This window comes from Mobula birostris, chromosome 4, assembly GCF_030028105.1.
Source record: "Mobula birostris isolate sMobBir1 chromosome 4, sMobBir1.hap1, whole genome shotgun sequence".
Taxonomy (NCBI): domain Eukaryota; kingdom Metazoa; phylum Chordata; class Chondrichthyes; order Myliobatiformes; family Myliobatidae; genus Mobula; species Mobula birostris.
The window spans coordinates 210,575,809-210,592,984 of NC_092373.1; the positions used below are offsets into that span (position 1 = coordinate 210,575,809).

Genomic DNA, 17,176 nt, shown 5'->3' on the forward strand with positions numbered 1-17,176 from the left:
AACCATCTGGATATAATATTACAGGATAAACAAGCAGGAACAACTGCCTCAATAGATAAAAACATTCCCAACTCACTCATATTCCTCGACAAGTGGAGCACCTCACCACAGGTATTGTTTGTGTCATCAGTCAGACAACCAAAAGATTTTCTCTGTCAATCAGCTTCCAAATGTTGCTATTCTGACATTTGTTGCCACACCCCGCTGCTGGCTCCCTCCACCTCGACTTCTTCAGTCTGCACAAAATTCAAGGGAAACGTCTTCACCCACAGAGTGGTGACTGTTTGGAACCCATCATCACAGGGAGAGCGAGAGATGAACAACAGGGGAGGATTTAAAAGGACTGTCATGGAACAGAATCACTGGCAGGGTCCAACCGGCCTGAGTTGACTCTCTACTGTATACTAGTTGTATTATAATTTCACTAAGTACCAGAGACAGAGTTTAAAACAGAACTGATGTATTTCTCTCAGATCTATAACATTAAACTCCAGTATCATTAAAGGTGAATGTGCAGCAGAAGAGACTCCTCCCATGCCCAGTGACCAGGGTGCAGAACTGGGTGTGGTGAGCAGCAGCAATAATTGCAGAGTTCGGCACCGACAGTCACTCTCGAAATTGCATTCAGCAATGGTGATGGACAAATATCCAGCATGCAGCTTATTGCAAGTTTCTCCCCAGTATGAAACTTGTAGTGTGTCGTAAGTGTAACATGCTATAAGGTTTCACTGCTCATGTAATGGCTCTCTGTAATGTTTCACTGCTGAGGTAATGGTTTCTCTGTAGCAGCAATGTTTAGATTATGGCTAGAGATAACAGGGTTTTGGAGTGCGAGGCTATCCAATGACAGAAGTGTTCTTTCTTGTCAGCCTGGATGAGAGATTTTTGTGGTCTTTTTCTGGGGAGAGATGAGAAGACGTGAATGGAGAGAATAGGCCCTTTTTCTTTTATTTTTGTTTTCCTTACTAACCCTATAGCCAAAGTAGGAATTCTAAATCTCAATCATTTAATCACATATTGTGTACTGTTTGCTATTTCAGGGTACTGATCTGTAACAGGGGACACATCATGCAGCATCCACCCAAATGAGATTTCTTAAGTTTGGCCGGGCTGGGGGACTATCACCCCCTATATTAAGCTGCTAGCCGGAGCCAGAGTTACATAAGGTTTGATGACTGAGTAAATCGCTTCCCGCATTCATAGCAGGTGATCTCCCCAGTGTGAACTCAATGATGAATACTTGGTTGATTTGGCTGAGAGAACCTATTCCCAAAGTCTGAGCAGGCAAACAGCCTCTTCTACCCAGTGTGAACTCGCTGGTGTCTCTGTAGTTGGGAGGACTGAGTGAACCCCTTCCCACACACTGAGCAGGTGAACGGCTTCTCCCCAGTGTGAATTCGCTGGTGTCTCTGTAGTAGAGATGACCGAGTGAATCCCTTCCCACAGTCTGAGCAGGTGAACGGCCTCTCCCCAGTGTGAACTCGCTGATGTACCTTCAGTTGAGATGACAAAGTGAAGCCTTTCCCACAGACTGAGCAGGTGAATGGCCTCTCCCCAGTGTGAACTGACTGGTGTGCTTTTAGGTGGAATGACTGAGTGAATCCTTTCCCACAGTCTAAGCAGGTAAATGGCCTCTCCCCAGTGTGAACTCGCTGATGTATCTTCAGTTGAGATGATGATGTGAATCCCTTCCCACAGTCTGAGCAGGTGAACGGCCTCTCCCCAGTGTGAACAGACCAGTGCGCTTGTAGGTGGGATGACTGAGTGAAACCTTTCCCACACTCTGAGCAGGTGAATGGCCTCTCCCCAGTGTGAACTCGCTGATGTACCTTCAGTTTAGAGGAGCAAGTGAATCCCTTCCCACAGTCCGAGCAGGTGAACGGCTGCTCCTTCGTGTGAACTGACTGGTGTACCAGTAGGTCGGATGACCGAGTGAATCCTTTCCCACAGTCTGAGCAGGTGAACGGCCTCTCTCCAGTGTGAACTCGCTGATGTACTTTCAGTTTAGATAAGCAAGTGAATCTCTTCCCACAGTCTGAGCAGGTGAACGGCCGCTCCCCGGTGTGAACTCTCTGATGTTCCTTCAGTTTAGATGACCGTGTGAATCCCTTCCCACAGTCTGAGCAGGTGAACGGCCTCTCTCCAGTGTGAACTCTCTGATGTTCCTTCAGTTTAGATGACTGCGTGAATCCCGTCCCACAGTCTGAGCAGGTGAATGGCCTCTCTCCAGTGTGAACTGTCTGGTGTGCCAGTAGGTCAGATGACCGAGTAAATCCCTTCCCGCAGTCTGAGCAGGTGAACGGTCTCTCCCCGGTGTGAACTCGCTGATGTACCTTCAGTTTAGATGAGCAAGTGAATCCCTTCCCACAGTCCAAGCAGGTGAATGGCCTCCCCCCGGTGTGAACTTGCTGGTGAGCCATTAGGTCAGATGACCCAGTGAATCCTTCCCCACAAATTCAGCAGATGACCAGCCTCTGCCCAGTGTGAACTGACTGGTGTATCTACAGGTGGGAAGACCGACTGATTCCCTTCTCACACACAGAACAGGTGAATGGCCTTGTCCAGTGTGAACTTGCTGATGTACCTTCAGTTGAGATGACTGAGTGAATCCATTCCCACTGTCTGAGCAGATGAATGGGCGTCTCCCTGTGTAAAATGACAGGCATGCCAGTCGGTCAGATGATCGAGTGAATCCTTCCCCACAGTCCGAGCAGGAGGATGATCGACTGATTCCCTTGCTCCACTTCTCAAATATCTGGACAGAGACAGCAAAACTGGCGTGTTGTGTTCAAGATTCCCATAGACAAATTCCTTGTCATTTTTAACCTGTAAAAAGATTTACAAAATCCATCAGTGGGGGTAGGACAACATTTCAGATGAGATCACTTGAGTTGTCAAGGTGTGATCTGGCATCACAATGTTACAGTGAAGTTCAACCCAAGTTAACCATATAACATATAACAATTACAGCACGGAAACAGGCCATCTCGGCCCTTCTAGTCCGTGCCAAACTCTTACTCGCACCTAGTCCCACCGACCTGCACTCAGCCCATAACCCTCCATTCCTTCCCTGTCCACATATCTATCCAATTTAACTTTAAACAACAACATCGAACCTGCCTCAACCACTTCTGCTGGAAGCTCGTTCCACACAGCTACCATTCTCTGAGTAAAGAAGTTCCCCCTCATGTTACTCCTAAACTTTTGCCCTTTAACTCTCAACTCGTGTCCTCTTGTTTGAATCTTCCCCACTCTCAATGGAAAAAGCCTATCCACGTCAACTCTATCAATCCCCCTCATAATTTTAAACACCTCTATCAAGTCCCCCCTCAACCTTCTACACTCCAAAGAATAAAGACCTAACTTGTTCCACCTTTCTCTGTAATTTAGGAGATGAAACCCAGGCAACATTTTAGTAAATCTCCTCTGTACTCTCCCAATTTTATTGACAGCTTTCCTATAATTCGGTGACCAGAACCATAGAAACTACAGCACAGAAACAGGCCTTTTGGCCCTTCTTGGCTGTGCCGAACCATTTTCTGCCTAGTCCCACTGACCTGCACACAGACCATATCACTCTATACACCTCCCATCCATGTATCTGTCCAATTTATTCTTCAATGTTAAAAAAGAACCCACATTTACCAGCTCGTCTGGCAGCTCATTCCATACTCCCACCACTCTCTGTGTGAAGAAGCCCCCCCAATGTTCCCTTTAAACTTTTTCCCCCTCACCCTTAACCCATGTCCTCTGGTTTTTTCTCCCCTTGCCTCAGTGGAAAAAGCCTACTTGCATTCACTCTATCTATACCCATCATAATTTTATATACCTCTATCAAATCTCCCCTCATTCTTCTATGCTCCAGGGAATAAAGTCCTAACCTATTCAACCTTTCTCTGTAACTGAGTTTCTCAAGTCCCGGCAACATCCTTGTAAACCTTCTCTGCACTCTTTCAACCTTATTTATATCCTTCCTATAATTTGGTGACCAAAACTGAACACAATATTCCAGATTCGGCCTCACCAATGCCTTATACAACCTCATCATAACATTCCAGCTCTTATACTCAATACTTTGATTAATAAAGGCCAATGTACCGAAAGCTCTCTTTACGACCCTATCTACCTGTGACGCCACTTTTAGGGAATTTTGTATCTGTATTCCCAGATCCCTCTGTTCTACTGCACTCCTCAGTGCCTTACCATTAACTCTGTATGTTCTACCTTGGTTTGTCCTTCCAATGTGCAATACCTCACACTTGTCTGTATTAAACTCCATCTGCCATTTATCAGCCCATTTTCCCAGCTGGTCCAAGTCCCTCTGCAGGGTCTGAAAACCTTCCTCACTGTCTACTACACCTCCAATCTTTGTATCATCAGCAAATTTGCTGACCCAATTTACCATATTATCATCCAGATCATTGATATAGATGACAAATAACAATGAACCCAGCACTGATCCCTGTGGCACACCACTAGTCACATAATACTCCATAATACTCCATAACTGTACATAATACTCCAAATTTGGCCTTACCAATGCCTTATATAATTTCAACATTACATCCTAACTTTATACTCAATGCTCTGATTAATAAAGGCCAGCATACCAAAAGCTTTCTTCACCACCCTATCCACATGAGATTCCACCTTCAGGGAACTATGCACCATTAGTCCTAGATCCCTCTGTTCTATAGCATTCTTCAATGCCCTACCATTTACCATGTAAGTCCTATTTTGATTAGTCTTACCAAAATGCAGCATCTCACATTTTTCAGCATTAAACTCCATCTGCCATCTTTCAGCCCACTCTTCTAACTGGCCTAAATCTCTCTGCAAGCTTTGAAAACTACTTCATTATCCACAACGCCACCTATCTTAGTATCATCTGCATACTTACTAATCCAATTTACCACCCGATCATCCAGATCATTAATATATATGACAAACAACACTGGACCCAGTACATATCCCTGAGGCACACCGCTACACACCGTCCTCCAATCTGCCACACAGTTATCCACCACTACTCTCTGGCGTCTCCCATCCAGCCACTGCTGAATCCATTTTACTACTTCGATATTAATGCCTAACGATTGAACCTTTCTAACTAATCTTTCCATGTGGAACCTTGTCAAAGGCCTTACTGAAGTCCATATAGAAAACACCCACCGCTTTACCCTCGTCAACTTTCCTCGTAACCTCATCAAAAAATTCAATAAGATTTGTCAAACATGACCTTCCACACACAAATCCATGTTGACTGTTCCTAATCAGACCCTGTCTATCCAGATAATTATATATACCATCTGTAAGAATACTTTCCATCAATTTACCCACCACTGATGTCAAACTCACAGGCCGATAATTGCTAGGTTTACTCTTAGAACCCTTTTTAAAAAAAGGAACAACATGAGCAATACGCCAATCCTCTGGCACCATTCCCGTTTCTAATGACATTTGAAATATTTCTGTCAGAGCCCCTGCTATTTCCACACTAACCTCCCTCAATGTCCTAGGGAATATCTTGTCTGGACCCGGAGACTTATCCACTTTTATATTCCTTAACAGCACCAGTATTCCTCTTCTTTAATCATCATACTTTCCATAACTACCCTACCTGTTTCCCTTACCTTACACAATTCAATATCCTTCTCCTTAGTGAATACCGAAGAAAAGAAATTGTTCAAAATCTCCCCCATCTCTTTTGGCTCCACACATAGCCGTCCACTCTGATTCTCTAAGGGACCAATTTTATTCCTCACTATCCTTTTGCTATTAATATAACTGTAGAAACCCTTTGGATTTATTTTCACCGTACTTGCCAAAGCGGCCTCGTATCTTCTTTTAGCTTTTCTAACTTCTTTCTTAAGATTCTTTTTACATTCTTTATATTCCTCGAGCATCTCATTAACTCCAAGCTGCCTATATTTATTGTAGATCCCTCTCTTTTTCCAAACCAAGTTTCCTATACCCCTTGAAAACCATGGCTCTCTCAAACTTTTAACCTTTCCTTTCAACCTAACAGGAACATAAAGATCCTGTACCCTCAAAACTTCAGCTTAAAATGACCTCCATTTCTCTATTACATCCTTCCCATAAAACAAATTGTCCCAATCCACTCCTTCCAAATCCTATCTCACCTCCTCAAAGTTATCCTTTCTCCAATCAAAAATCTCAACCCTGGGTCCAGTCCTATCCTTCTCCATAATTATATTGAAACTAATGGTATTCTGATCACTGGACCCGAAGTGCTCCCCAACATATACCTCCGTCACCTGCCCCATCTCATTCCCTAGAAGGAGATCTTGTCCTTCTCTAGTTGGTACCTCTATGTATTGCTGCAAAAAACTATCTTGCACACATTTGACAAACTCCACACCTCCAGCCCTTTTACAGAATGGGCTTCCCAGTCTATGAATGGAAAATTAAAATCTCCCACAATCACAACCTTGTGCTTACTACAAATGTCTGCTATCTCCTTACAAATTTGCTCCTCCAGTTCTCGGTCCCATTAGGTGGTCTATAATACATCCCTATAAGCGTCACTACATCTTTCCTATTCCTCAGTTCCACCCAAACAGCCTTTCTAGACGAGTCCACTAATCTATCCTGCCAGAGCATCACTGTTATATTTTCTCTGACTAGCAATGCAACACCTCCCCTCTTGGCCCTCCTATTCTATCACACCTGAAGCAATGAAATTCCGGAATCCTTAGCTGCCAATCACACCCCTCAATTCCACCCAAATAGCCTCCCTAGACGAGTCCACTAAGTTGGAGAGAGAAATCATCTTCTAACTGGGCACACTGCTGGTGTCTGGAATGATCATCAAATTCTCTGATGCTCGTCCTGTCTCTATAAGAACGGGGCATTTCTGCCGTCTCCAATCTGTGACCTGGCTCAGTTTGATCTCTCCATTGGTATTATTCACTGTTCCCACTGAGCTGCAGGGGTTCCTGGCCCCACAGTAAGTGAAACACTCTCACACAAATAGCCGGCAGTGTATTCCACGCACCCTCCACTCTCTGTGTAAAAACCTTACCCCTGACATCCCCTCGGTATCTATCTCCAAGCACCTTAAAACTATGCCTCCTCATGTTAGCCATCTCAGCCCAGGTAGAAAACCTCTGGATATCCACATGATCAATGCTCCTCATCATCTTATACACCAAAAAAGGCTCAAAACACAAACAAGGAAATTATACATTGCTTTGAGGATTTGTTAGAAGTATACAAAATTATAAGGGTATAGATAGGGTAAATGCAAGCAGCTTTTTCCACTGAGGTTGGGTGGGATGACTACCAGAGATCACGGGTAAGTGGGGAAGGTGAAAATTTAACGGGAACATTTGGAAAAGCTCTTTACTGAAATGGTCGTGAGAGTGTGGAATGAGATGCCAGCACAAGTGGTGACTGTGAGCTCGGTTTCACCATTTAAAAGAAGCTTGGATGGGGGCCTGGATGGTAGGGGTATGGGGGGTAATGGTCCCGGTGCATGTAGTTGTATTAGATAGCTTAAATGTTTTTTCAGCATTGATAGATGGGCCAAATAGCCTGTTTCTGTACTGAGCTTCTCGACGTTTCTATGACAGAGAAGCTGGCCAAACTTGTTTGGAAGGGAAAACTGGGAGGAGTGACAATGGAACAACATTGGCTGGAGTTTCTGGAAGGAATTCGGGAGGTGAGTGATAGATAAATAAGTGGAAGCATTGGAAAGGCAGGACACAACCATGGCTGAAATGAAAAGCCAAAGCCAACATAAAAGCCAAAGAGAGGGCAAACCATAGAGGAAATTATTGGGAAGTTTTCAAAAGCCAACAGAAGACAACTGAACAAAGTCGGGTGATGTCAGGGCGTGGAATTATTGTAGTCATTAATAAGTCTTTGTCACACCCACCAGTCTGAGGTATTTAGAGGAACAAAATATCCGGGGCCTCAGTATCTCCTGAAAACCAAGGCTCCCTGTACCAGTTACCATTCAACTTTTATTTTGGCAAGCACATACAAACTCTACACTCTCAAAACAGGGACAGTGGAGGTCTCCCCACCTTCCCACAATGACCAGTATGCACAGAAATATTGTGCTGTGCAATTTTGACCCAGTGACAACAACATGTGCACACTGAATTTTATATGGAGAGGTATTCATTTTAACAGCTAGCAAATCACTGTCAATAAGAACTTTGATCTCCTCTGGGTTTGATCGAGTTCATCTGCAGTCTCACACAACCTATGTAGCAGGCCTATAGCGGATAATGCAGGATTTTCTCGCCAGAGCTTTTGCACATTGTCCACATGTGATTTACTTGCTAAATGATGCTTTAAATCGTCATATTTCCAAGTATCACGCCACTTCCTCCCACTTGCAAATTCTCCAGCAACTTTTGCATCACCACAATACACACAGGTAACACCAGTTTCTGTATTGGACATAAACATTTCCCCTGAACCCTCCCCCAGGTGACTGACGGTGGTGAACTCATTGATGGCAATGCCAATGAATATGAAGGGAAGGGCAGTAGTCTGTCTCACTGGAGTCTGGCACGTTTGTGACGTGAAAGTTACTTGTTGCCCAGGCCAAAGGTGTTTGATATCACTATGTACCCAGAGAGAATGGGTCAAAACATGTCCTCACGGGTAGAAAGGTCCAGAACAAGTGGAGGTAGAACAAGCAACACACACAAAATGCTAGAGGAACTCAGCAGGCCAGGCAGCATCTATGAAAAAGAGTACTAATGCTGAGTTCCTCCGGCATTTTGTGTGTGTTGCTTGGATTTCCAAAATCTGTAGATTTTCTCTTGTTTGTGATTGGAAGTGGAACAAAGGTGATTTTCTCAACAGCTGATGTAAAAGACTTTGTTCCCTTTCTCCGAGTTCCCAATCCTTGCATTTAGACAGCTGGAGCTCAGCTCTGTCTGAGAGATCCATCGGTTCCCATTCCCTCATCAGCCGGAAGCTCCCCGAGGCTGAGAGAGAGGGAAGAGAACAGGATTGACCCGGGATTGCGGGTCACGGTGTCCGAAGCGCACAGTAATTGTCCCGAAGTCGGTGTTTAAATCTGCTCTTACCTGTGGTGCTTCCCTCGAGGCCTTTAGAGTACTGCGCGCATGCGCGATATTCGGGACCAGCCGAAGTCTGACGCATGCGCATTTGATCGGAGCTTCGGCGACAGCGAAGATTGTCAGGCAGAGCTCTCTGGGTAATCACGGTGCCATTAAAAGTTTCTGCAAGCACAGGTTCTGTGTCCACACCTCAGTTTTTTTCTGTGTCGCAAACTCAGCAGCTCTTTTAACGCAGAAAGCAGCTCCCATAAGAATACACTTAATATCAGCAAACTTTCCACGTGTCTAGTGCCAAAGTAGAACCTTCTTAAGCAGATATATAACACAGGATGCAGATATAAAACACGAGATTCTGCTGTTGCTGGAAATGTGGACACACACACAAAATGCTGGAGGAACTCTGCAGTTCAGGAAGCAGCTCAGCGGAGGAGTACATGCTGAAGGGGCTCGTCCTAAATGTTGTCTACTTATTCCTCTTCACATTTGCTGCCTGATCTGTTGACTTCCGCCAGTATTTTGCTGAAATTAACCACCATTTTTTTTCGATCAACCAGTTTCCAAATGTTTTTGATCTTTCATTTGTAGCCACATCCTGGTGGTCTGATTTCTCTTCTTCTTCCTCCTCCTAAGCTGTAAGTCCCATTTTTTTTTTCTGGAGCCCCGAAGCCCTGATTGATGCTGGCAACTCTGGGTTCTGACTCTGCTCCATCGAAGATTCACTTGCTAGTCTGCTGTCAGACTTTGGAGGCGCATTGCAACAACCCAGCTGTCTGAGGCACAGTCCTTTGAAATTGGTGAAAATGACCCAAAACGTTAAAAAGTGCAGGGAAGGAGTTTAACCACTTTAGTCCGGAGCCCTGGGGAAAGTCAAAATCACAGTGAGCTCATCGTCTTATTCAGACTGGAGAAAATCATTCAGGAAATTCATCAGGTGTATAAGATGATGAGAGACATTGATCGTGTGGAGAGCCAGACGCTTCTTCCCGGACGGAAATGGCTAACACGAGGGGTGTGTTTTTAAAGTGCTTAGATGTAGTTGCAAGGGAGATGTCAGAGGTAAGTTTTTTACACAAAGAGTGGTGGGTGTGCGGAATGCACTGCCGGTGACAGTGGTGGAGGCCAATATAAATAAGGTATCTTGAGAGATTCTTAGATTGATACACGGAGCCCAGAAAAATAGAGGGCTATGCGGTAGGGTAATTCTAGGCAGTTTCTAGTGTAGGTTACATGATTGGCACAACGTTGTGGCCGAAGGGCCTGTAATGTGTTGTAGATTAATATGATTCTATGAAATTCAAGGGAAGTATTTAAATCTTTTCTCCGACGGGGTGGTGACTAGTTCCAACCTGTCATCACAGGGAGAGTGAGAGGAGAACGGCAGGGATAGGTTTTAAACTACTGATACGGAACAGAAACATGGGCAGGGGTAGATGGACTGAGTGGCCTGTCTAGTATACATTGTAAGTGTGATAAAGACATTAAGTACCTGAAACACGGGATTTGATATAGAACTGATTTATCTTCCACAGATTCACAATATTAAACACCAGTGTAGTTTTAGGCTAACATCAGCAGAACAGCCTCCTCCAATGCTCAGTGACTAGGGATCAGTCCTGGGTGCGATGAGCAGCCACAAGAACTGCAGAGTCTAACAGTAACAGTCCCTCATGAGCCTGCAGCTGTCTTCAGTCACCGTGATGGTTAAACATTTAACACAGAGCTGATTTGAACTTCCTCCCTGATGTGAAGTTGCTGGTGTTGCCGCAGCGGGGATGATTGAGTAAAACTCCTTGCTCACTTCGAACAGAAATGTGGCCTCTATTTATTGTGAACTCACCGGAGCATCACTAGGTGGGTTAACTGAATGAGTCTCTTCGCACACACAGAGCAGGTGAACGGCCGCTTCCCAGTGCGAAGCTATTGGTGTATCTGCGATGGCCGACTGAATCCGTTCCAAAATGAGAGCCAGTGAATTACATCTCACTGCTATCAACACCATGGCAATGTATCCAGTCAGATCACGGACATGGACACGTGTTCGGGCTCTCCTTGTAGCGAGTGGGGCGCTGTCCTCTCCAGCATCTCTGCCTCCACATTCAAGGATCGGCGGCATTCAAGCGCTGGTGAACTGACAGATACAGCAGAACTAAGGTGCTGTTGTGTTTGAGAGCCCCATACTCAAATCCTTTGCATCTTCTACACCGTTAAAGGATTACAAGCATGTCAGTGGGTGAAGGACAACATTTCAACTCAGACAATTTTAGTTTCCATGGTGCCTTCTGATAAAAACACTGTCACAGCTCAAAACTATTTGGAGGAACAAGACTTCATCTTCTAACTGGCTACAGTTCCGGCATCAGGCACAATATCAAACTCTCTGCTTCCCTCTCTGTATCAAAATGGATCCTTCCTCCCCTTCATCAGTCTGTGACTTGGCTCAGTTTGTTTGTCTGTCTCCTTCGCATTCTGAACATGCGCCACACACCCACTAAGATCACAGTTTATCTACACGGCTGCGACTAGAGACTTTCTGCTTATTATGTCCCTCCTGGCATTTGACGGCGGTAAACTCAGAACCGGCAATGGTATTGACCCTCAGAAGTAGGTTATTAGGCTTTTTCGTTGGACATCGATAAACTGCCGGTAGTGTGTGGCTGGATGGAGTTGGGGGAGGGGAGGCTATTCACATGCAATTTCGTAGCTTTGCAATCAGTTCAGAGTGCACGGTGGGGCTGCAGTGGCGCGTTCCATTGCTGGGATCAGTTCACAGTCACTGTGGGCTGTGAGGATTTTGTTAATAAAGCGCCCTTCTCCAAATTAGAATTTCAAGCTGTGGAGCAAGCCAATCGTTTGTATACTTAAGTTGTATTTATGGCATTGTGATAACCAGATCCCATAGCCCTCCACGACCTCTCTATCCAGGCCTTTCAATATTCCACTACGTGCATTAATTTGGCCAAAGGGCCATCAATACTGTCATCCGATGCACTGACATAGAACGTAAACAGAAACGTTGCCAACACAGACCCCTGTAGACCTCTGGGGTAGTTATCTCAGGGTTGCTGCCTGCGCCACGTGCTAGCGATGAAGGAATAGATATGATCAGGCGTATTAATGTGTGGCTGAGAGACTTGTGTAGGGGGCGGGGGTTCAGATTCCTGGATTATTGGGGCCTCTTCCAGGGGAGGTATGACCGGTACAAAAAGGATGGGTTATACCTGAACCCAAAGGTGTCCAATATCCTAGCGGGAACATTTAATAAAGCTGTTAGTGAGAATTTAAACGAATTTAGCAGGGTGATGGGAACCGGAGTGATTGGGCTGAGGAAGGGGAAAACAGAAATAAATCAAAGACAGCGTGCAACAGAGATTATAGAAAGAACAGGCAGGAGACAAAGCTTAATCGAAGCCAATGGCATGAGTTCCAGGGCAATAGAGTCGTGGTGTAATTAAAACAAAAAGCAACAAATACTAGACAGAGAGTGTTGTATTTGAATGCACGTAACATAAGGAATAAAATAGGCGATCTTGAAATTCAGCTACAGTTTGGCAAATATGACATTGTGGTCATTTGTGAAACTTGGCTAAAGAATGGCTGTCATTGGGAGCTGAACTTACAAGGATATAAGGTGTATCAGAAGGATAGATTAGTAGGTAAAGGAAGTGGTGTGGCCCTGTGTACAGGAAATAATATTAAATCATTGGAAAGATCTGCCCATGATTGAATGGCGGAGCAGACTTGATGGGACGAATGGCCTACTTCTGCTCCTATATCTGATGGTCTTATCGTCTTATGGATTCACTCGTCTGTATGTCTCCATCCATTTTAAATTTTCAAAAAGTATGTACATTTCGATATCTTAAACGGATGGATTTCTGCAGATGCTCAAAACCCAAAGAAACACACACAAAATGTTAGAGGAACTCAGCAGGTCGGGCAGCATTTATGAAAATGGTTGAACAGTAGACGTATCGTGCCGAGACCTTCTTCATTTCTGGAAAGTTAAGGGGAAGACGCCAGAATACAATGCCGTGGGGAGGGGAAAAGTGATAGATGAAGTGAGGTGTGTATGAAAGGTAAGGGGCTGGAGAGGAAGCAATCTAGTAGGAGGGGACAGTGGAGTACAGGGAAAACGGAAACAGGTCGAGACACCGTGTGAGGTGATAGGCGGGTGAGAATAGGCATGGGGCCAGAGTGGTGAATGGAAGAAAAAGGGAGGGGTGAGGGAGGTTTTTTTTTACTGACATTCATGACATCAGGTTGGAGGCAAACTCGACGGAAAGTAAGTTGCTGCTCTTGCATTTTGAGGGCAGTCTCGCCGTGGCAGAAGAGGAATCAATGGAGCCAACGTGGGAATGACAATCAGAATCAAAATGTTTGGACGCTGGAAAGCTGCGCTTGTCACGGATGGAGCGGATGGAGCGGTGGTGCTCTATGAAATCATCCCCAATTCATTACGGGTCTCCCCAATGTAGAGAAGACCGCATGGGCAACACGAGACACAATAGACGACCATAGCAGTCTCGCAGCTGAAGTGGTGCCTCCCCTGGGAGAAATGACTGGGGCCACTTGGGGCCCTGACTAGTGGTGAGGAAGGAGCTGAATGGACAGCTGTCGTACTTTGGCCACTTGCAGGGAAAGGTGCCGGGAGGAAGATCAGTGGTGAGGGACAGATGAAAAAGGGAATCACGGAGGGAGAGATCCCTGCGGAGTGATGGGTATAGGAGGTAGTGGTATGTTTGTTTGTAGCATCCCTTCTAAAATGCATACAGCCCAGCCGCGCTTACCTAATCTTCCTGCCGCCGCAATAGCGATAGAGTTCCTTTTGTCCTTACCTACCACACAATGACAATCCGCAATCAACATACTCTGCTCATGCAAGCAGGCAGTTAGCTTCACCTTGTCCATGGGGTTTCATAGCATCGATGTGTGTAGTGAGGTCTATGATGTCCACGCCGGCGTTTCTGTCCACACCGACCTCTTTAATTCTCTCATATTACAGCAATAAGTTTTCCTGCGATGAGGAAATATCTCTGTCTGTCTGTGCTTCTCTCCATCTATCTGTTTTTTCTATCTTCCATTTACTTTTCTGTTCATTTGTCCCTCACAAAATACACACGTTCAGAGGATAACACACACACACACACACACACACACACACACACACACACACACAGATACACACAGAAATTTCAATCTCTTTGTCCCAATGGAACTTCATTTTTTCAGTCTTTTTCACATATTCTGCGCTTATCTCTTCTCTGTTCACTTCACTTCAGGTATTCGGGAGTATTTATTGAAATTCATTCAGAAGCACCAACTGGATTTGAGTAAGAATTTTGATAACGTTCCCCAAATTAGGCCAGGTCACGTTGGCAGGAATTTAGATCCAAGGGAACTTGGCTTTGTGGACACCGAAATGACCTGACAGAGAAGGCAGAGGGTGGTGGTAGAGTGAGCGTATTCTCTCTGGAAGCCGGTACCCAGGAGTCTTCCGAACCGATCTGTTCCGACAACCCTGTTCGCTCTGATTTTTACTTCACTCAGGAGGTGATACAGGTTCAATTGCAGCTTTGAAGAGAAGTTTGTGTGGGTACATGGATGAGGGAGGTATTGACATCTCTAGTCTGGGTGCACGTGGATGGTTCCAGGCAGAAAATGGCACAGACTAGATGGGCTGAAAGTCCTGTTTCTGTGCTGTAAGAGAATGACTTACATTGTGTGTCCTACACAAGTCCATTTCCCAGGAGACTTAAATCATTCCAACGAAATGTTCTAAAAAACTGCAAATACAAGAAACACTCAGCAGATAAAGAATATCTGTGGAGAGGAACAAAGTTAATGTTTCAGCTCCAACACCCTGTGTCAGAATAGCTTCAAACAATTTCTGATCTGATTTCAGGTCTCCACCATCTTGAGTGTTTCTTTAATTTCCAGCTGCTCACAGACACACGGCAGTGAGAGGGAATTTCCAAACACGGTGAGAATACTGAACCCGAGGTAGATAACCAATCAATGCATACACTGAACAGCTCATTCCAGGTATTCACTACCTCTGTGTATTGAGATTACCTCTCAGGTCTATTCGATCTCTCTGCTCTTTTCTATCTGTGGCCATTCAGCCCCTCTAACCATCAACAAGATGGCGACTGCACTCCCATCTCAGCTATATGTTCCTGCTCGATCCTCATTTCCTCGATCCCTTAGGTCTGCACACATCTGCCGATCTCTGTTCTATGTGAGGACGATCACTGAGTCTGCACTGCCCTCTGTGGTGGGGATTTACAAACATTCACCACCCTCGGAGTGGAGACATTTCCCCTCATCTCAGTCCCGGACAGTCCACCCCTTTTTTCAGAGACTGGGATCCCTGGTTCAACCGGTAATGATATTATGCATTTCAATGTGTTCACCTCTCAGTCCTCCATTCTCCAAATGAAAGGGTTATCGCAATTGATCTTTTCTTCATATGATGACCCCACCATTCCAGGAATCAGTCAGGTGAATCTTCATTGCACTCTCTATAATAGATACTCTCTAACCTCTTTGTTAATCCTCCATGGAATTAATTTCCATCTTCTGCAGCCCCGTGTTGCCCCATCCACTCACCTCTCACCCCCGTCACTATTTACACCTTCCCACCTCCCCATTCACCCGGATCCACCTCTCACTCCCCAGCTCTTGCCCCACCCCACCCCTCACCACTTTTCTCTGACTATTTCCCGTTCACTCTCGGTCCAGAGGGAGGGTCTTGGCCCAAAAAGTTGACAGTCCATTTCCCTCCACAGATGCTGCCCGACCCCCCCGAGTTCCTCCTGCAGTTTGTTCTTTGGTCCATATAACCCGTGTTAGTGTGGGGAGCGGGATTTTGCACCATGTTCCAGGTACAATCTCAACAAATTTATGTTTAAATATATGTTTACAATATATATTAATGATTTAGATGAGGGAATTAAAAGTAACATTAGCAAATTTGCCGATGGAACAAAGCTGGGTGGCAGTGTGATATGTGAGGAGGATGTTATGAGAATGCAGGGTGACTTGGACAGGCTGGGTGAGTGGCAGATGCATGGCAGATGCAGTTTAATGTAGTTAAATGTGAGGTTATCCACGTTGGTGGTAAGAACAGGAAGGCAGATTATTATCTAAATGGAGTCAAGTTAGGAAAAGGAGAAGTACAACGAGATCTAGGTGTACATCAGTCACTGAAAACAAGCATGCAAGTATAGCAGGCAGTGAAGAAAACTAATGGCATGCTGGCCTTCATACAAGGGGAGTTGAGTATAAGAGCAAAGAGGTCCTTCTGCAGCTGAACAGGCCCTGGTGAGACCACACCTGGAGTACTGCGTGCAGATTTGGTCTCCAAATTTGAGGAAGGACATTCTTGCTATTGAGGGAGTGCAGCGTACGTTGATAGAACATAGAACATAGAACATAGAATAGTACAGCACAGTACAGGCGCTTCGGCCCACAATGTTGTGCCGACCCTCAAACCCTGCCTCCCATAAAAGCCCCCACCTTAAATTCCTCCATATACCTGTCAAGTAGTCTCTTAAACTTCACTAGTGCATCCACCACTGACTCAGGCAGTGCATTCCACGCACCAACCACTCTCTGAGTAAAAGACCTTCCTCTAATATCCCCATTGAAATTTCCACCCCTTACCTTAAAGCCATGTCCTCTTGTATTGAGCAGTGGTGCCCTGGGGAAGAGGTGCTGGCTATCCACTCTATCTATTCCTCTTATTATCTTGTACACCTCTATCATGTCTCCTCTCATCCTCCTTCTCTCCAAAGACTAAAGCCCTAGCTCCCTTGATCTGTGATCATGATGCATACTCTCTAAACCAGGCAGCATCCTGGTAAATCTCCTCTGTACCTTTTGCAATGCTTTCACATCCTTCCAATAGTGAGGCGTCCAGAACTGGACACAGTACTCCAAGTGTGGTCTAAACACAGTTTTATAGAGCTGCATCATTACATCGCGACTCTTCAACTCTGTCCCTCGACTTATGAAAGCTAACACCCCATAAGCTTTCTTAACTACCCTATTCACCTGTGAGGCAACTTTCAGGGATCTGTGGACATGTACCCCCAGATCCCTCTGCTCCT

The 17,176-nt window shown here is 45.2% G+C and overlaps 1 protein-coding gene and 1 pseudogene across 1 annotated transcript; one reads left to right on the plus strand and one right to left on the minus strand.

Moving 5' to 3' along the window:
- Window positions 1-1,288: 1,288 nt before the first annotated feature.
- Window positions 1,289-9,106, minus strand: LOC140196931 (uncharacterized). Its single transcript, XM_072256876.1, has 2 exons — window positions 9,072-9,106; window positions 1,289-2,826 (listed from the first exon to the last, which is right to left on the minus strand). The coding sequence occupies exon 2, from the start codon at window positions 2,418-2,420 to the stop codon at window positions 1,299-1,301; it is 1,122 nt and encodes a 373-aa protein (XP_072112977.1). The 5' UTR covers window positions 2,421-2,826; window positions 9,072-9,106; the 3' UTR covers window positions 1,289-1,298.
- A 4-nt stretch (window positions 9,107-9,110) lies between these two features.
- The window catches only part of LOC140197114 (uncharacterized), a 45,464-nt pseudogene continuing 37,398 nt past the window's right edge, over window positions 9,111-17,176 (plus strand).

What these genes read in the sequence shown, in the direction of transcription:
- LOC140196931 (XM_072256876.1), bottom strand. Translation starts at nt 2,420, where the DNA reads ATGGCTCACCAGCAAGTTCACACCGGGGGGAGGCCATTCACCTGCTTG.